At 38.3% G+C, this 21,573-nt stretch overlaps 1 protein-coding gene across 1 annotated transcript; it reads left to right on the forward strand.

The window, feature by feature from the left end:
* The first annotated feature begins 2,157 nt into the window (after positions 1–2,157).
* On the forward strand, positions 2,158–19,738 carry LOC109678687 (cytochrome P450 2A5-like). The gene is made up of 9 exons (XM_020154159.2): positions 2,158–2,380; positions 2,661–2,823; positions 13,463–13,612; positions 13,857–14,017; positions 15,243–15,419; positions 16,396–16,537; positions 16,946–17,133; positions 17,703–17,844; positions 19,256–19,738. Exons 1-9 carry the CDS (start codon positions 2,207–2,209, stop codon positions 19,435–19,437), a joined length of 1,479 nt encoding a protein of 492 aa, XP_020009748.2. The 5' UTR covers positions 2,158–2,206; the 3' UTR covers positions 19,438–19,738.
* Positions 19,739–21,573: the final 1,835 nt, after the last annotated feature.

The following is a 21,573-nucleotide window of genomic DNA, read 5'->3' on the forward strand; positions in this document are numbered from 1 at the left end:
GTGATCAATTAAGCATCTGCATAAGTCCTTGTGGGCCAAGCTCTGTTGTCTGTCCCTCTGTACTTCCTAGTCACCAATATAATTAGAGACCCTGGAACCCCACAAGTCCATGGTCACCATTACTACCACCAATCCTAATTCTACTGAAAAAAAAAAGAAAAGAACCACTAAACTCCTTCATGCTGCTACTGCTCCTTTTCCCAATTACATTCTGGATGGATTTGGTGAATGGTGGATCCAGTGGTCCTTAGAGTGGAACATAATCTTTAGGTAGTGTTCAGGCCACACAAAATATTTCCCATTCCAGAATTCCCTACTCCTTCAACAATTTCATTCCCTCTTCCACTGTCTTTCAGCACAAAAGTTTTACTCAGCATTGGCCCTCAGTAGTCTTCTATGAAACTGATTCTTTGTCCTTAGAGTTGTACTTCCTTTCTCATTAAGGGCATTATGTGGTTGCAATGGGTCTTTTCAGACTGTTTGCTGCTTGTGTAATTGGACAGACTTACTTGAATTCACTCTGTTTCTGTGTCTTTCAAGGTCTAGCTGGCAGAATTTCCTGATAAACCATTCTCAAGTCCTGTGGAGCTTCCCATCTTTTGCATGGAAATTCCCCCCATTAGGCAAGATTACCCTCCATAAATATGCTCTGATTGTTCCATTTTTAGTCTTAGCTTCTGCTAAGATGGGGAAGTGATCCATGAGTCATGTACTTAATTTCTTTCCTTCAGTAAATGAACAAGTTTGTTTTAGCAAGTTGAACTTCAATGAGGCCACAAGGCACAATTCAGTAATGTAAATTCATTCCCAATGTTGACATAAAAAGAATTATAAAGCTGGGCATGGTGGATCATGTCTGTAATCCCAGCTACTCAAGAGCAGAGATCAAGAGGATTGTGGATCAAGGCCAGACTGATCAAGAAGTTAGTGAATCCCCATCTCAACAAATAATCTAGGTATGGTGGTGAGTGGCTGTTGTCTCAGCTATGAGGGAGGCATGAATAGGAAGATCTTGGTCCATGGTGGCCTAGGCAAAAGTCTTACACCATATTTAAAAAGTAAGTAAAACCTAAAGAGCTGGGGGCATAGCTCAAGTGGTAGAGTGCCTGCCTACTCAACAGGAGCCCCTGAGTTAAAACCCCAGTACCACAAAAAATGAAGATATGTACATAGCTAAAGGTACCAATTTATTGGTGTATACTAATTGTATAATGTAATAGGTTTGAATTATGACATATTCACACATGCATAAGAATAAGGAGACAATCCTACAAACCATGCAAACTTCTCTAAAGATATGGGTAGTAATCCAGTGGCACTATTTATAAATTATAACCTGTAGAAGAGTCCAGATTTTTTTTACCATACTTGCATTTGTCCTTACTGTTTCCCAATCCCTGGCCAGCCTCTCTGAGAACTCTGACCCTGAGTTAATCTTCTACAGGTCTGTGCGAAGTTCAACTGAAATGAGAGTCTGGTCTTCCACAGTTTTCCCGATTAATGAAAGTTCCCAGGAAATGAAGGTTCTAATTTCCATGCCCACAAGTCACAGCATGAAGCTAAAGCCAAACACGGTAACAACTAGGCTAAGGTGTATACTCTTGGTTTGTTCTGGGCTTTTGTTAGATTTCTCCCAGAAACTTCACATCCATAGCACTGAGTCCTTTATACAACAAAACCTTCAAATCCATAATCAGCATATTCCCTTATGTGGATTTTAACCTTATGACTTTCCTCACTAACAGATCCCCAAATCCACAGCTACTCAAGTCTTATCTCATCCCAATAAAAATCCAGAACTTTCAATCTTATTGTAGACCCCCAAATCCACATTTGTAAGATCGTTTCTCAGTATTGGAATCCAAACACAAATCTCAGGCTCTCGTTCATGCAAACACTCCAGAATCTTTAGATCTGGAGTTGAACTCCTGCCAAGGTTAACCCAAAAGCCTCAGGTACCTCTTTCTTCAGCACTGGAAATTCATACTGAAGCCCTAGTGCCTTATAGATATGCCCGGGTTTTTTTCCTCCTCCTCCCTGAATGCAGGTTTCACAACCCCGGGAGGGTGGATATTGGGAAATGAGATTTGGTGGTGCAATGGAACAATCATAAAATCAGGACCAAAGGCCACCCTTCTATTCCACAGATATAAAGTCAAACCATCTCAGCCATCACCATTTTCCTGTCACCCTTACTGCCTCCACGATGGCTTTAGGGCTACTTCTCTTGGCTGTGGTAGCCTTCCTGAGTGTAATGGTGTTGAAGTCTGTATGGTATCAGAAGAAGCTCTCTGGGAAGCTTCCTCCTGGGCCAGCACCCTTGCCCTTCATCGGGAACTACCTGCAGCTGAAGACAGAGTTTTACACCTCCATCATAAAGGTGTCAATGGACAGGAAATGGAGGGGAGATGGGTTTGCATGGGGGTTACAAAATTTGTCTGGGGATTTGTGGAAGGATATTGATCAGGATAATACAGAATCTTAGGATATGGCACTTTTTAAGGTTCAGCAGGCAGTTCCTAAGGAGGAAAGAGCAGTGGTTGGGATGTTCAGTCTCTTCACTGTCAAAACCACCGAGAAATGTATCAAGTACCTGGCTTCTGCATACTGGACTAATTCAGGCAGTGTCCCCTCTAACTTCTCCCATCCATGCCCATCAGATCAGTAAGACCTATGGTCCCGTGTTCACCATATACCTTGGTCCTCGACGGTTCGTGGTGCTGTGTGGATACAAGGCACTTAAGGAAGCCCTGGTGGATCAGGCTGAGGAATTCAGCGGACGAGGCAGGTTGGCCATCTTCCACAATCTCATCAAAGGCATTGGTGAGTGCGTCCCAGTGTGGGGAAATGTGGACATGTGGACTTCAGGCCTCACTTCACTATTCCTTCCCTCCCCAACCCAGCTGGCCCTCAAGATGGTGCAGTGTCCTTTGGCTACTTGTCTTTCCACAACCCCATTCATTCTTTCCTCTCCCTGGTTCATAACTATCCCCTTGTAACAATTTTGGTAGGTCATGTGTGCCCAGAATTTTGTCCTTTTATTTCAGATTTCACAATTACTGATATCTTATTTTCAAAATATTGCCTGCTACCCCCTAGTTTCCCCTAATATTGCCGAATGATCCCTGGAATCTCAGTAATATCTTTTGCAGTGTCTCAATTCACCTCTTATTAGCTCTGTCATCTCTTTTAATTAAGTTAAACATTTTTCGGTTTTGTTGCTTTTTTCCAAAGAGTCAACTGTTTTTCGTTGATCCTTTACATTGTTCTTTTAAACACCAATTCATTTACATCTGCCCAGATTTTTATTATGTCTTTCCTTCTACTGATTTGGTGTTTAGTTCATTAATTTTCTTTTAGTACCTTGAAATGCATCATCAGGTAATTTATTTGGGATCTCTTTGTTTCTTAAATATAAACAACATGGCTATAAATTTCACAATTAGTACTGCTAAGTGGTATCTCACAGGTTCTGGAATGTTTGTTGTGTTTCGATTTTTATTTGATTTTAGGAATTTTTTTAATTCCCCTCTGATTTCTTCAATAACCCATGGTTTATTCCAAAGTGTATTTAGTCAATGTCTGTATGTTTGTATTCTGTCTGTAGATTTTCTTCTTTTTACTTCTAGTTTTATTCCATTGTGACTGATCATATACAAGAATTTATTTCAATTATTTAAATTGTTTGAGACTACTTATGGGGTCTGTCATAGGGAGCCCGATGTAAGGAAAGTTTTAAGTGCCTGGCAGGAAGGTGAAATGGGCATTTTATAAGGCAGGTTAAGGTATGAGTGTGCTGAAAGCACAGAGTACATAGCACAGGGAATTAGAAAGCCCCAGGTGAAGAAAATAGGATGTTTTTGAGTTACAGTTCTGTGAGGGAGGAGTTTTGAGGTTAAGTCCCTGAGACAGGAAGGATTTGAGAGATGTCATCTGTGTCTCCTGAGGCAGGAGGTTTGGGATCAAGTGGGTTCCTATTTTCTGAAACAAGATGTTTGTGTGGCATAGCTTGTCTCTTGGGGAAAGAGCTTAGTGGATATGCAAGTCATTATTCAAAAGGAAGGAGAATGAGTGCACTGGAAGGTTCAGATCTCTGATACTGGAAGTTGGGAAATAGTACTTTATCTCCTCCCTCCTTGTGCAATAACTATGGGGAATACCATGACCTATTTTGGAAAAAAAGCTATGTGCCTTTGAGAAAAGAATGTGTATTCTGCAACTGTTGGATGGAATATACTGTAGATGTTTGTTAACTCCATTTGATCTATATTAAAATATAAATCCAATACTTCTTTGTTCATATTTGTCGGAATGATCTATGTACATGTTAGAATGAGCTATTTAAGTTACCCACTATCATTGTATTAGGATCTGTCTCTCCCTTTATATCTAGTAGTGTTTTTGAAATACATTTGTTTGCCCTGAAGTTTAGTGCATATATTTTAAATTATTATATCTTCTTGATAATTGTACTCTCTATCAACCTTCTTCATCTGTTCTAACTCATTATTAGTTAAATATGTTTCTATGGATATGAATTTAGCTCCTCCTGCTGCTTGAATTCCTTTTACTAGGGATATCTAATTATTTCTTTCAGTCAGTATATGTCTTTGCTGGTGAAAAGAGTTTCATGAGGGAATACAGTGTTGCATCTTGCATTTTAATCCAATCCACAGTGTATCTTTTATTTATAAAGTTAAGACAATTTCCATTCATGTTTATTGAAAGTCAAGTGCTTATTCTTCTCATTTTGTTGTTTTCTTCTGACTTTTTTTAATATTCTGTATTTTTTCTTGCTCTGTTGTTGATCTTGGAGTTTTGATGGTTTACTGTGTCAGTAATATTCATTCTTTCTCATTTGCTTATCTGTTTCCTTGTGAGGTTATTCTTTCCCATGCTGTAATGAATTAATATATCTTTCTTCCTATTATAAGTGTAGGAGTCTCTTAAGTATTTTCTGTAATGCCGGCTTGGTGATCATGAAGTCCTTTATTATTCTTGTCTTGGAAGGTCATTATGTCTTCTTTGATTATGAATGATCACTTTACTGTGTATTGTAATACAGGCTGGAAATGAAATACATCATTCTATGCCCTCTGACTTTTAGGGGTTCTTCTGTGAAATCTGCAGTTCATTCAATGGGTTTTCATTTAAATGCAACTTGGTACTATTTTCTTGTAGCTTTTAACACTGTTTCTTTGTTCTGTACATTTGGAAGATGTGTGCTGTGAAGATGTTATTTTCTGGGGGTATCTATTTTGCATCCTAAATGCTTCTTATACCTGGATGTCCATGTCTTTCCCAATATTTGGGAAATTTTCCACTACTATTCCACTAAATAGTTTTCTTTTACCTTCAGCCTGTAGCTTTTCTTCCTTGTCTATCCTGGTTACGTGTATATTTGGTCTTTTCACAGAATCCCAGGTATTTGTGTACTCTATTCATTCTTTCTTATTTTTTCTTTATTGTTACATGTATGTGATAATTTTTCAGTCTTGTCTTTAGGCCCTAATATTCTTTGTTTTCTATCTGATCAAGTTTTTGGTGAAGCTTACATGTGAGTTTTATTCTGACTTAACTTCTCATTTCCAAGGTATCTGTTTGGTTCATTTTCAAAATCTCTCTTTATTGAATTACTGTCTTATAGGTAAATGCCTTCCTTTATTTATTCAAATTTTTATTTACATCTGCCACAGACCTAGAGAGAAAAGGGAGGGAGTGTGCATTGAAAAGAAAGACTCAGAGTCATCATGAAATTTGGAAACAAAGGGGAAGGCTGGGGATCTGAGAAAGGACTCAGACCCAGAGTGCTCAACTCCCTCAGTATTTATTGAGTTGCTGTGTATAGCTATTGATTATGAAGCATATGTGGTTTAATAGTTAACTTTGGGCAAAACAGGATGTATTTTTAAATTTCTGTGCTCTGAAAAACAGCACGTAACACTATTGATTGCTAGAACAATCACACATGCAAGGAATTCATGGTTCTTAGAATAATGTTGGGAAGACATCGCCTGCAGTATCACACCCTATAACCAGATGCCCAGTCTGCCAGGCAATCTGGCCACAAGTTCATGAACTTCTGATATTTATTATACCACATGGTCTCCAACATGCATCCTATTGGATTTTATTGAGCTTTTCCAAAAAAAGTCATTCTTTGTCTGGTATTTTATCTACTTCAATACCTGTGAAATCAGTTAGTAGAGAATTCTGAACTTTAGGAGTTGTCATGATGCTTTATTTTTCATATTTCTTGTATTTCAGTGTTGAGATTGAAATCACATATCATACATGTGGTGATATGACTACTTATTCCACTTTTATGTGTGTCCTGGGGCATCAATTTGTTGTGTAATGTTGTGTTTAATTCCAAATTAACTTCTTAGTATAGTTTCTCTGTAGTATTTTGTCTGGGATTAGTGACTTTTTGGTGTTTTACATTCTGTGTTGGAGACTTTCTCTGGAGATCTTGCAAGAGTGATCTCCCCCTGGTAGTTTGGGTAGATATGATGTACACAGAACAATACATGGGATATATAATCTAGTCATCAATGAGTCATCTGATATGGTATGAGAGTGATCTGTCCTAATAGTTCTGCTGTCCACATCACGGTGCTATTTCTCTATACTGTTGACATCATGAAAATATCTAGCAGTGGGGCTTTAAGTACCCATAACCATGACTACGTGAGTCCATGTCATTAGCTTGGGGCTTTTATCTCCCTGATTTTTTCTATGAGGATCTTGCTGTGCAGGCCAGAGTGCCCTGGTTAAGGAGTTGTCTTGAGGCTCATGATACTCCAGCTTCAGCCTCCCAAGCACTGGAACTACAGGAATGCACTACGTTACCTATTTCCCCTATTCTTTCATTTGCAGTGTCTGGAAGGTTCAAATAGGACTGAGTCCTGGCTGGAGTAACAGTAAAATACCTCTCATCTAAGCTGGGACTGTATTTCATCATCACAGCACACAACTATAACATAATAAAAGTGCTAATATTGATCATTAGAACCAAAGAGAGGGAAGAAAACAGACAGACAACAAGAACAACAACAAAAGAAAACCAGATAAACAGAGTAAATCCAAGTAAAAACAACACCAACAACAGAAAAGACTAGTGTAAAAATAATACAGAACAAGCTAAACAGTTAAAAAATAACAAAAATTTGAGAAATTAAATTAATTTTTAAAAACAATATCAAGGTAACAGAAGAAAACAGAAGTAAAGGTAAGAAGTAAAAAATAAGGTCTTTCTCAGTCTGGCTTATTGTATTAAACATGATGAACTCAAGTTCCATCCATTTCCCAGCAAATAACACAATTTCATTATTCTTTATGGTCAAATAGTGCACCCTTTTGTGTATATATATGACTTTTTTTTCTCCATTCATCAGTTATGGGTACTTCAGCTGAGCCTGTATCTTGGCTATTCTGCATAAAGTTGCAATAAATATGGATATACAAGAATCTCTATTGTGTGCTGACTTTGATTCCTTTCAATATATGACCAGGAGCAGTATATCAAGATCACATAGTAGTTCAATTTTTAGTTCTTTTAGGAATCTCCATTCTGATTTCCATAGTGGCTGCACTAATTTACAATACCACCAATAGAGGTAAAAGGGTTTCTTTACCCCTGGCAGACTTGCCAGCATTTGTTGTTTGGTTGGTTTGGTTTGGTTTTAATAGTTTCATTATATTTTGAATTAGCAAACATTAATAATATGAAGAGGTTTCATTGTGATGATTCTATACTTGTGTGCAATGTACTTCAAACAAGTTCACCCCCTGCATTGTATTCCCATTCCTCCAGTCTCTCCTTCCCATCCTTTTCAAACAGTATTTGGTCGGTTTCATTATGCTATCTTCATGTATACATACGTAGCATACTTAAATCCTCTTCACTCCCTTGGTATTCTTTTCCCTTTCTTCCCTCCCATTGATCCCCAAACAGTTCTGTGTTCATGTTCATGTCCTATTGTTATTGCTGTTGCTATTATTATTATCATTACTATCACCATCATCTTGATAATCATAATTTTAGGTCTAATATCCACAAATGAGTGAGTACATGGCTTCTGGGGATGGGCTTATCTCAAAAATATGATCTCCAGATCCATTCATTTCCTGCAAATGACAATTGCATTCTTCCTTGTGAATAAATAAAACTCCCTTGTGTGCATATATACATTTTCTTTATCACTTCATCCTTTGATGGGCACTTACAGTGATTCCATATCTTGGATATTGTGAATAGTGCTGCTATAAACATGGGTGTGCAGATGTCTTTTCTGTATCCTGGCTTACACTCTTTTTGTTATGGCAACTCTATATAATTTGAAGCCAGGTCTTGTGAATCATCCAGAATTGCTTTTTGTCCAGGATTGCTTTTGATTATTTTGCATCCTTTCTGCCTAAATATGAATTTTGGTATTGTTTTTCTATTTCTGTGAATAATGTCATTGGGATTGCTTATTGCAGATGTGTGATTTGTAGATGGAGACTTCATCATGTCTTTAAATCACTTTCAGTAATATAACATTTTCACAAGGTTAATTTTCAGATTCATAAACATGGGAGGTAGTTCTATCTTTTAGTGTCTTCTATTTCTTTCTTCAGTATTTTATAGTTTTCATTGTAGAGGTCCTTCACCTCCTTGGCTACATATATTCCTAGGTATTTTTTTTAGACTATTATGAATGGGATTGTTTTCCTGAATTTTTTCTCAGCATGTTTGTTATTGGTATATAGAAAAGCTACAGATTTTTGTAGGCTAATTGTTGTATCTTGCTACTTTTCTAAAGCTTTTAACATATAATAGTTTTCTGGTGCAGTCTTTAGGATTTTTTAAGTATAGGATCATGCAGTCTATAAATAGGATTAATTGAGCATTTCCTTTTCCTATTTTTATATTTTTCTCTTGCCTTATTCTTTGGCTAAGAATTCTAGCACCGTGTTGAATACGAGCAGGAAGAGTAGATAGCCTTGACTCAATCCTGATTTTAAAAGAAAATACTTCAGTGTTTTCCCATTTGGCACAATATTGGCTAGAGTTTTGTCATGCATAGCCTTTTTTATATTGAGGTATGTCCTCTTTTTATGTTTCTTCAGAGCTTTATCATAGAAATGTTGACTTTTGTTAAAGGCTTTTTCTGTTTCTATGGAGATAATCATGTTAATTTTTGTCCTTGAGTCTATTTATGCTATGTATTACCTTTATTCCTTTGTAAATGTTGGACTGTCCTTGCACCCCTAGAATAAAACTAACTTAATTGTAATGTGTGATCCTTTTTGATGTGTTTGTTACATTCAGCTTGTAGTATTTTATTAAGGACTTTTATATTTATGTTCATCAAGGTTATTGTTCTATAATTTTCTCTTTTCTATGTGTATCTGCATATGGTTTTGCTATCAGGGTACCACTGGATTCATAGCATGAGTTTTGTAGCATGTCATCCCTTTCTATTTTATGGAATAGTTTGAATAAAATTAATGTTATTTCTTCTTTAAAGATCTGCATAATTCTTTAGTGAATCCACTGGACTGGGTTCCTCTTTGTTGGAAGACTCCTTATTACTACTTCATTGCTTTTTATAGATCTTGTTAGGTGGTTTCTATCCTCTTAGTTCAATTTTAATCAGTCATATGTATCTAGAAATTGTTGCCTATCTTCTCAACTTTTGATATATTTAAATACATTCTGTCAAAAGAGTCCCTAATGAAACTCTGCTTTTCATTGGTGTATGTTCTAATATCTCTCTTTTCATCTTTCATTAATGTGGTTCTTCTCTGGTTTTTCTTTGAGGGGTTGCATCATCTATGGGATCACCAGTCTTGTTTATCTTTCAAGATATCAACTATTTATTTTATCAATTCTTTGCATTGTTTTTTATCTCCACTTCCTTAATTTCTGTCTTTTATTATTACATCCCATCTACGAAGTTGGGCTTGGTTTGTTTTTTTCTTCTAAGAGTTTGATGAATATCACTAAGTTATTTATTTAATACCTTTGTTTTTTTTAATATAGGCACTAGTAGTAATAAGCTTCCCACTGAAAACTGTCTTTTTTGTGTACCACAAAGTTGGGTATGTGGTATCTTCATTTTCACTTGATTCTATGAACTTTTAAATTTTCTCCCTGGTATCTTCAATGACCCATTGATCATCCAAAAGTATTTTGTTCAATATCCATGTGTTTGTGCATCTTCTATAGTGTCTCTGCCTTTGATGTCTTATTTTCTTCCATTGCTTCATAGATTAACCTGGGATCTATTTTGGAGGAAGTCCCATGATCTTCTGATAATAATGTGTATTCTAATTATGTCTGATGTAATATTACATAAATGTCTGTTAAGCCATTTGATCTACAGTGCAGTTTAACTATGAAGTTTGTTGATTTTTTGGTCTGGTTGACAAACATCAACAAAACTGTGGCATTGATGTCAACCTCTACTATTTTGGCTGGACATGTATGTCTTATGTGCCCTTTTATGCCCAGTAAGTATATATGTGTTCATATAATCCCTTCAAAATAAATCTCTTCAGAACCATTTTGGCTTCAAGCACACTTTGTCAGATATGTGCTCAGCGACTTCTGCTTGCTTTTGGTTTCCCATTGCTTTGTATATCATGTTCCATCTTTCATGCTCAGTCTATGTGTGTCTTTGATCAGGAGGCATGTCTCTTACAGAAAACAAATGGTTGGATCTTGTTTCCTTAATTCAATCAACCAATCTACATTTAGGTTTATTATTGAGAGGTATTTTCTGATTCCTTGTGGATTTGGGGGGGGTTGGGTCAATTACAGTATGCTTGTTCTTTTTTTCTCCCTTATGCATCTTGAATGTTTTCTGGCTTAAAGAGTTAAACATGTTGGATTCTTTCCTGAGTTTCATTTGTTCTTCTGTTCCGCTCTTGAAATTTATTCTTTCCTGAGCTGTCATGTTTGTGACTATCAGTCTTTCTCATCTGTCTATAGCACCTCCTTAAATATCTTCTGAAATTCTGGCTTCATGCTAGTAAATAAATTTAGGTTTTGCTTATTATGGAAAATTTTATCTTGGAAGATCATCTTAATGGAAAACTTTGTTAGATATAGTAATCTAATCTTGGTTGTCATTTATTTACTTTCAGGGTTTGAAATATATCATTCCATGTTTTCCTGTTTTATGGGTTATCTGTTGTGAGGTATGATGATTTTACTTTTGTAAATCTGATAGTTTTACTTTTGTAATAAGTTGAAATTTTTCTACTTCAGCTTTCAATATTCTTTCTTTGTTCTGAGTCTTGGCTTTTTAAACTATAATTTGATATGGAGAGGTTCTTATCTAGTCTTGTGTTTTTGGGGTTCTAAATGCCTCTTGTACTTAGATATCTACATCTTTCCCTATATTGGAGGAAATTGCTGTAATTTATTTGAGTGTGTTTTAGTTTGATTCAGCTCTTTCTTCAACCCAATGGATTCTTCAGCTCTTGATCATGTCCCAGAATTCTGAAAAGTTGTGTTTGTGCTTTGTTAGGTATTTTGTCATTACTTCTGTCCAAATGTAGTATTTCTTCAACTGTGTTTTCAATCCCTATTCCTCCATCTGCTTGATATAGTCTATTGATGATGACTTCTACTGTCTTTTTCTTTGATTTATTCAGTTTTTCATTTCCAACATTCCTGTTTGGTTCTCTCTCTCTCTCTCTCTCTCTTTTTTTTTTTTTACATTCTCATTACCCTTGCTGAGTTTCTTATACATGTTGATGACTTTCTCATCCTGGTATTGAATTGACTACCTTACTTCTTTCTTCTGTTTGTTTTAATCCTCCTTGAGGACATTGATCATTTTAATAATAGAATTTTGAGTTCTTTCTCACTTTTCAGCCATGTTAGTATCTTTGCATTCACTTTTTGAGGAATTGTGAGGTTTTGTAGGAGTCATATTGCCCTCCATTTTCATTTTTCCAATTTCTACCTTAAGATTTGCACATCTGAAGGGATTGATGACTCTTTTATTTTATTCAAAGTCCTTTAAGAGGAGAGTGTGGTCACAATTCCTCATAAACTGTATTAATAAAAAATTTTCTTCTTTGTAAAGAAGCTCAATAGTTCAGACAAGAGTGAATGTTTACAACCTAGATCATTCAGAGTTTCTTTTCTTCTTTTTTAGGCTGCCAACCCTTGGAGATAGCAAATGTTGGAAGTTATTCACTCCATTTTTCTTTCTTTTGTAGTACTCACAAGGTGACCATCAGTAGTTGTTTCTGGCCAGAACCATTGGAATACATCTCAGCTGCCTTGAACAACAGAATGAGTTAAGGCAGAACATAGAATACATAGCTGAGTTATTTAGGATGAGTATTCTAGAGTGTTCAAATGTTAATATTGTGATGCATCTACAAACTAGCATGTTAAGGAACTCATCTGTCAGCATTTCCCTTTGGAGCCATTGCACTTCACAATCCAGTATAGTACCAACACTGGGAACTGCAGCATGTCAATGATCCCTGAACACAAATATGAGCAGGGAGAGACTTTGTAGAAGGATCTACCTGTACTGTGTGTGGGGTGAAAACCGGTCCATGCCATCCATCATCCATGTCTCTGATGTTATGAAACACAGGTCCCACATGGTATCATACATGAGTGTTTGCCCCCTGGATACCTGAAGCTGGCTTCACAAATTATCAGACTTAAAGAAGAATTTTCTCCTGTTCTCTTGTACATCACAATTCATGTTCCCACCATATATATATATATTTCTCAGTGGGTTTGTGTCATAGGGTCTCCCCTGTGCCAACTGGACTCTCAAAGTAGTCACCCACTGAGACACTGCAGAAAAATTGCCACATGAAACCAGAGATACTAAAATGTAGGAATCTTTGATTCCCAGAGTAATAGTAAAAAACAAGCATTCTCAAGATAACTCCAGATTATACCACCATGACACTATGCTGGTAAGTGCAGGGAACTTCCCAGCACCAGTCTATTTTGTAGGTTTCAAGTTTATTGCATATTTAAATCACGTTTATGCAGGGTGGTCCAAAATCCTGTGTAATGGTACTAACTTGTACTCTCTCTCCCTGTACCTCCACTGCTGCCACCATCATGCAGCACCGTGATTGTTGCTGGGCTATGCTTTTTCACTCTGTATTCTACTACCCAAATTCTCTGTTTTTCTCAGAGTCTTTATGTGTCCACTAATGAACTTCTTCATCCACACTCACTCACCTCAGTAAGCAGATGCCCTCCATATGTTTTATTCCACTTTATGGCAAACAGGTGGGTACTGCATGCCTCAAATTCACTAACCTGACTCTCCAATAAGTTTATAACTCTTATGAACTTATCCATTTTCATTATTTATCCTCCTTTGTCTGAATCAGTCCCTGTTGGGAGCCCCATCCAGGGTGGGAAATGGCCTGACTCAGCTGATCTCTGACTTTTCCCTACTCCTAATACTGACTTCTCCAGGATTGGGACATAACAATGAGGATCATGCCAAACAACTTAGACGCTTCTGCATTACCACACTGCGTGACTTTGGCATGGGCAAGCGTAGCATCGAAGAGCGAATACAGGAGGAAGCAAGCTTCCTTAAGGAGACGCTGCAGGATACAAGAGGTGAGTAAGGAGACTATGAATGCTTGAGAAGGTGAATAAAAGGAACAAATGGGAAGGACATGCATGTTGTGGCACAAGAAGTGAATGGGTTAAAGATGTCTATGCTTACAAGAACTGGCATCTGGGATTGGAAATTTGCTCATCACTGTGGAAGTGTCCTTAAAATCTAAGACTGGAATCATACCTACACTTGACTCTGTCTTTTCCAATACCTGTTTCTTCCTGACCCCAACCTCCCTCATAGGTGCCTACATTGATCCCACCTTCTACCTGAGCAAAGCAGTCTGCAATATCATTAGCTCCATTGTCTTTGGGGACCGCTTTGACTATGAGGATGAAGAGTTCCTGTCACTTCTGAAAAGAATGCTGGGACTCATGCAGTTTATGTCTTCATCTGCAGGCCAGGTGATTTATCCCAGTTTGACTCTACCAGGCTCTTACCAGAAGCTGACAGCTTAGTCTCACATTACTCTTCCAGACATGTTCTCCTCAAATAAACCCCCATGTTGGACAACTGAGCAATTGCCTCAGAACCAGACCTAGGTTAGGAGTCCAAAAACTCCATTACCAAGGATGTAAGGAAATATAGGCCACAAAAGCGACCACGTGGAGAGGAGTGATCTGACCAAGAGATTCTTTATTGCTGGGTGGGAGAGGGAGAGAGCAGAGAGCCAAGAGAGAGAAGCAGGAGGGGCAAGGGCTTAAATACCCCTCAGTGAGACTCAGCATGACCTGATTGGTTAGGATCTTATGGTTCATGCTGATTGGAGGTTGGGGGCAGAAGGAGGATTCAAGCTAGACTTGAGGCAGAACTGTGACCCTGGAAAGCGGAAGCTTAAGGGTGCAGTAAGAACTGAAACCTATCGGCGCCATTATTGCCAACAAAGGACACCTGGATAGCTCAAAATATAATCCCCCAAAGGTTTCTGAATGCAAAATATCTGCTTCTCATCAGCTTTAATACAAGAGGAATGCTGTACCACCCAACTAACGCTAATTTTTACAGACACTCCTTATTTAGTCCATCTGGAAGTACTAACACTGACAAGTGAACATAACAGCCCCTTCTGAATACTTGAATAGCTGGCACTACCAAATATGGGCCAGGAAAATCATTTGACCTCAGCACTTCTGTACTTGAACAGTTATTCCCCATGTTAACACCTGAATCATGACCTCATTATAATATCTAAAACCTATAAAGCATCCCTTAATTTAAAACCTAAAAGTACCTGGACAGCTAATACAGCCAAGCCTACCTGAATTCCTAAACATCTTGATAGGTAAAGCCCATGGTAGCCCACCAGAGTAGCTCAGCACCTGAAATCCATCTATGTGAATCTTATTTGTATATCAGAACACCTTTAAATGTGTCCTAATCCTTCCTCATCTGAATGACTGAAAGCTGCATGTGTGTCTCAATCCATCTCCCCTAAACTTTGGATAATAGCCCTCCATACTAAGCACACATATACAATTGTGTATGCCATCCAGCCCCACCAAATACCTAAACACATGGAGAAATACCTTGAACTCGGTGCATTTCTTGTCTTGAGCTTGCCTCAAGACAGATTGTATGCTATCTACTGACATTTGCCTTTTTTTTAATGTCCTCTCTCCCCAAAACCAGCTCTATGAGATGTTCTATTCTGTGATGAATCACCTGCCAGGGCCACAGCAACAGGCCATTAAGAAGCTGCTGGAACTGGAAGCATTCATAATCAAGAAGGTGGAGCAGAACCAGGAAACCTTGGATCCCAATTCTCCAAGGAATGTCATCGACTCCTTTCTCATCCGCATGCAGGAGGTGCACCCAAGCAGCCTGAGTGGGGATATCAAAAGCCAGACAGAGGGAAATCATGCTAGGAAGGAGAGGATAAAAAAGGATCCATTTGAATTGGCCTAATCACAATAATCTTCACTATGCCAATCACATTAGCTATCACTGTTCCATCCTACTGAAAGCAGGACACAGGCAAGCAAACCATTACAGCAACAAATTCCTTACCACTATCATTAGTCAGGCACCACAATAAATCATGAACATGTTATAAAATAACCCCATATAAACCAAAGAATAAATATTCCAATAAGTATTCCAAAGAGTATTTGTGACTTGCCTGGAGACACACACCAAAGAAGCAGGGGAATTTGGCTCAAACCTTTGTCTCTCTGTCTCTAAAGGTTACTATGATCTCTTACATTTCCTAGCCTGGTTATCAGATACACTGATTGGGATAGGCTTTATTAGGTGACACTGAAGGATGCAAACTCTCACCTGCATGAGAGTCTCCCATCTGTACGGAAAGGGATAGAGCTATATTTAGTCTACAAGTCAAAAGATCAATGAAGGGATTCCTATTCAGGAAGTTTCAAGACGTTTCAGAATGGATAGGAAGCTATTACACAAAATTCTGTGCCTTTGACTCATAAAATATATGTCTCTTGCACTGACACTGCATCTTGACATCTCTGACTGCCATTTTCACACTCATACACATGCTCTCTCCCGCTCTTTCTGAATATTCCTTCAGTTTGAAAAATGAGAACTAAGTTGATAATTAAAGGACAGATAATCACCCAGGAAAAGAACATGATAAGAGCAGTTCAGTCAGAGTCAACAGCCTGGGATAAGGACTGCAATCTAGAGATAGCCTGGCAGATCTAGATTACATCTTCTTGCCTTAAGTCTAGACTGAAGAGAGGTGGGTCCAAGCAAAAAACCCAGAATGACCCCAATGACATGTGGAGTAAGCTCAATCAAAAGGCCTTTCTCCCTTCAGGAGAAGAATAACCCCAACACAGAGTTCTATGTGAAGAACCTGGTGATTATCACATTGACACTCTTCTTTGCGGGCACAGAAACAGTGAGCACAAATCTGCGCTATTGCTTTCAGCTGCTCATGAAGTACCCAGATGTGGCAGGTAAGGCGAAAGGGTACAGGAAAGTGGGGGCCACAGACTCCCAACTCCTCTGATGTCCCTGGACTGTGGACCCTCAGATATACCTTACTATGCAAATATGGGGTATATTATGTGACAAATACTAGTTAAAAATATTGCAAGTGTCTGAACTGATTAGAGAATGACTCTTCCAAAGATATCTGAATGCCAAATTCCCCCTCCCTCAGACCATTGCCTCGATTCCTCCCTTTGATTTCCCATGATTTTGACCTGAAAAGTATAACAATAAACCGGCCAGAAAATACTTATCACCAACATCCATTCTGAATGGTTTATGTATGGGTATATCATACATACAATGTTATTTATTTGGGCTATCCTCTTCTCTGATATACTCAGATATCTAAACACACTATCCTTATCCTCCAGCCAAGGTCCATGAAGAGATTGACCGGGTGATTGGCAGGGACCGGCAGCCCAAGTTTGAGGACCACATCAAGATGCCCTACACAGAGGCAGTGATTCATGAGTCCTTGAGATACGGAGGCATGTCTGCTATGGGCCTGGCACGCATGGTCACCAAGGACACCAGATTTCGGGGTTTCTTCATACCTAAGGTGCTGCCCTGCTCTGCTTAAAGGGATTGTCAGTCAGTTGCCTAGGACTCCAGCATGCTCTCTCTCTTAGAAAATTTCCACCCTGTTCTTACATCCTCAGTCAATGACTTTCTCAACCACCAAATTTCTTCAACCATTCCATTCAAAATCTACTGATTTCCATGTCTGCCCTGATATAGTGTTCAGGAATCAACACTATGTCCACAACTTCCTGACTCAGGGCAAATCAATTTCCCAGTTCTGTCATCTTCCTGTCTTTTAAGGTATAGGCTCATATACACCAAAGTCCTCCCCCCAGGAGACACAAGCTCCATGTCACCCAAACATCCTATTTAAGAGAACATGAACCTCATTGATCCCAAATTCCATGCCTCAGGAGACAAAGATAAAGTCTCCAAAAACCTTCCTATCTCAGGGACATTCATCTCACAACTCCCCTTTCAAAGGACTCTAATTCCCATGCCTTCCTTTTTATCTCCTGGCACTCTAATTCCCCACAGTATGAACACAGTACTTTTAGCACATTCATCCATCTACCTGCCTTATTAAGTCCTCCTTCTCTTCTCTAGGACACTGAGGTACTCACTATGCTGGGCACCCTGATGACTGACTCCAAGTTCTTCCCAGGCCCTGAAAATTTCGATCCCCATCACTTCCTAGATGAGAAGGGGAAGTTTAAGAAGATTGAAGCTTTTATGCCTTTCTCCATGGGTAAGTGCCCAGTGTTTACTGGTCACATGAACAGGGGCAGCTAATCTCAGCCCCCCTTGATCTCAGCTAGCTAGCTTGCGGATTTTCTTAGCCTTGGAAGCTTATTTCAGTTCAACTCTTCATCTTGCCAGATGCAAACTCCTTAACTCCAGAACACAAAGTATTTGTACTCAGCCAAAGGAAAATGATGAGAATGATTTTTCAGACATGAGAAATATCAATTCTCAGAGTCAGTCAGAGATCTTCCTTGGTCACACATAAAGTTCTTCCAACTCTTAGAAAGGAGATTAGAGCACAGCAGCTATGTTTGACAGTGTATTTGCTACAACTTGAATCATTCCATCTCATGTTATAAGAAAATTCAGTCACAGAGAGAATTAGAACCTTAACCAAATGTTTCTCAGTCCACAATTCATATAGCCCTTCTCCATACAGAATGTGGCTTGAGTTCCATCCATTTACCTGCCAAACAACATAATTTTATTCTTTTTATGGCTGAATACAATTCCATTGTGCATACATACCACATTTTCTTAATCCATTCATCAGTTGTGGAGCAAAAACAGCATCTCGGCTGTTTTGAAAGCTTGGCTATTGTGAATTGTAACTGAAGAACATCATATCAAGGGAAATAAGCCAGGCTCAATGAGTAAAGGGTCACATGTTTTCCTTCAGATGTGGAAGCAATACCTATAAGTTAATTGTACACATAAATACATACATAATCATATATATAATATACATATACATATGTATATATACTTATATATGTCTAGAGAGAGAGAGAGAGAGAGAGAATGATTTTATTAGTGGATCTGTCTGAGGGGACTATGGGAGGCAGGAAAGGGAAAGAGAATGTTAGAGAATGGAAAATATTGAAACACCCCACTGACATATGAATATAACATAATGCACTATAAGATGTGGAATAAAAAAAGAGCAGAGTGATACAGAAAGAATAAGTAATAGGGGGTTAATTTGATTAAATCATGATATATATAAGCCTGAAGTACCAATGTGAAATCTCCTTGGACTATCAATATACACTTAAAGAAATGAAAGACAGGAGGGTAAAACAGGCCTTTTCCAGGATTGGGTACCAGTTGGAGGGGGAAAGGCATAAGGAAAGGATGAATAGGGTGGATGTATTTTGTATTCCTATATAACAATAGAATAATGAAACCTGTTAAAATTGTTCTAAGAAGTGGGAAGGGGGCATAGGGAGAATATTGGAGGGGGAAAAATCTAATACACGTTGTAAGCACATATCACAATGTATCTCCTGTACAACTATTAAATACTAATAAAATTAAAAAGTAATATGAAGAAATAATGTGACTTGAGTTTGGTACTGGAATGATGTGGCAATGAGAATTGGTTTCACCTCTGCCCTCCCTTCTCTCATCTTCAGGAAAGCGATCCTGTCTTGGAGAAGGCCTGGCTAGAATGGAGCTCTTTCTCTTTGTCACCACCATCATGCAACACTTCCAGTTCAAGTCTGCACAGATGCCACAGGACATGGAAGTGTCACGCATGCAAACAGGAATCACTACACTCCCACTAAAATATACCATGAGCTTCCTGCCCCGCTGAGCCTGGGATGAGCCATGGCAGAGAAAAATGAGTAGGACAGGGTGAGGGAGGGATTAGAGGGAGAGGTGAGAGTAAAAGAGAATGAAGAAAGTTAGGGAGGGGTTTATGGGAGAGATGAGGTAAAGGAAAAGACAAAAATTGGGGCAAAAGGTAGAGATTCGGTGGATAGGGAAGGGAGAAGAAACAGAACAGAATGCTTGCATTTCCAAAGTTAAATCCTTGGGAACTGGACTGAGAGAAAGTGAAAAATCATACTGTAGTATGAACAGTAATAATAAAGATAACAGCTATTATTCACTGAGCAATTATTTTGTGTCAGCTCTGTATTAAAAGCATCTCATGTTTCCAATTAATTATCACAAACCTATGCAGGGATAATGTTAATACAAATTTTAGAGATGAGTGACATGCTGAGGCTTAGAAAATTTAAGTCATTAAGGTCCCACAGAACATAAATTTCCAGCAAGTTCTTAAACATTGAGCTGAGCCCCCCAGACCTTTAAGAAGATTCTAAAACATCACTTCTTCCTCAACTAAACCATTTAGTATATTTTCATGTAACATGAACATCCCTTTTCAGGGGTATTTCAAGATCTCTGGCTAGAGACTGACTTGCCTACACTTTCATAGTCTATGCACACCTTGATTAGTACAGCATCACAGTCCATGACCAGGTAAGGACACTGTGTCTGGTTTTGATTCAGTCTAGGGCACAAGACTCATGTCTTTTGAAAATGGGTGTAATGGTGACAAACACTTTGAGATAAGGCAAGGCGAACACAAAATTGGCATATATGCATATTCATGTATGTGTTCACACACAGATGTGTGTACAGTGCATGAATAAGTGTTCTCCCATGTGTTCTGAAGACAAGGCTATTTCTGATGAATCTAGAATTAGCCTGACTGCTCAAAATAAGAGTTTCAGCACCACTTGCTTGTTCTCAAATGAATAATTATAAATCCTCAGAAAAGTGGGACAGTTAAGTGGTGCACAATCTGAACAATCTGGGAATTCTAGTGGTCTTAAACTAAATGCCATGTATGAGCAGACAGTGAATATATACCCCATTTTAAAGACCAGAATTGTGGTCAAGTGAAGAGATGTGTGGTGGCTTACAATTTTCATAACTGGTTATAATTCTCATCTTTCTCAATATCCATTCTCTATAGCTTGTGGCAGGGATCCATAAATAGGCAACTCTCTGCTCTTGTATGTAGGGATAGTTAAGAACACAAGGAGTCATAAACTTTATTATTATAAACACGCTAGGTAATGACCCATTGTCAGAATATATGTATGTATATATCCATGTGCATGTCTCCTTCAGAGGGTTTCTAAAAATCTGCACTCAACTAAAAATAGATCTGCCATACAATCAAGCAATAATACCACTCCTAGGGATATACTGAAGGAATGTGAGTCCAGTTACAACAAAGGCACCCATGTTTATTGCAGCACTATTCACAATAGCTAAGCCATGGAAATAGCCAAGATGCCCCACTGGTATGGATTAATTAAGAAAATATGGCCACAGAGAAGAATGAAATTTTGTCATTCACAGGTAAATGGATGGAACTGGAGACCATTATGTTAAGTGAAGATAGTCAGGCTCAGAAAGCTGAAAGCCACATGTTCTCCCTTATATGCAGATAATAGATCTAAAACAAATGCAGCAATATTATGGGATATGGGTCACACTAAGGGGAAGCTGTGCACAGGAAACAAGGGAAAGAAACCAAAAACTTGAATAGGGTTGATATGCTCACTATACAGTAATGAATATAGAAATCTTAAACTGGCAGGAGTAACCATGGGAAGTGCACTAGGGAGAAGTGAAGAGGACTAGAAGAGATGAACTATTTGGGATTGTAATACATATATGCATGGAAACAACACAAGGAAACTACCTTATCTCAAACTAGCAAAATTGTCATGTCATTTTTTTGTTGTTGTTGTTATCTCATATGTATTTTCTTCTAAGAACAGGAAGGCAAACAGGTTCTGCTGGGGGAGAGGGGAGGTTAGCACCAGTGGGAGGGAGACTGTTGGGGGAAAAGGAGTAGGAGGGTGAATATGGTGCAAATAATGTATACACACGTATGTAAATGCAAAAATGATACCTGTTGAAACTT

This window comes from Castor canadensis, chromosome 16 (assembly GCF_047511655.1).
Source record: "Castor canadensis chromosome 16, mCasCan1.hap1v2, whole genome shotgun sequence".
In the NCBI taxonomy this organism is placed as follows: domain Eukaryota; kingdom Metazoa; phylum Chordata; class Mammalia; order Rodentia; family Castoridae; genus Castor; species Castor canadensis.

Bases quoted from the DNA above. Each gene is read 5' to 3' on its own strand.
- LOC109678687 (XM_020154159.2), top strand. From the start codon at position 2,207: ATGGCTTTAGGGCTACTTCTCTTGGCTGTGGTAGCCTTCCTGAGTGTA. The intron at 2,824-13,462 runs GTGAGTGCGTCC...TGACTTCTCCAG, and splicing joins CAATCTCATCAAAGGCATTG to GATTGGGACATAACAATGAG. The intron at 14,018-15,242 runs GTGATTTATCCC...CCCCAAAACCAG, and splicing joins TGTCTTCATCTGCAGGCCAG to CTCTATGAGATGTTCTATTC.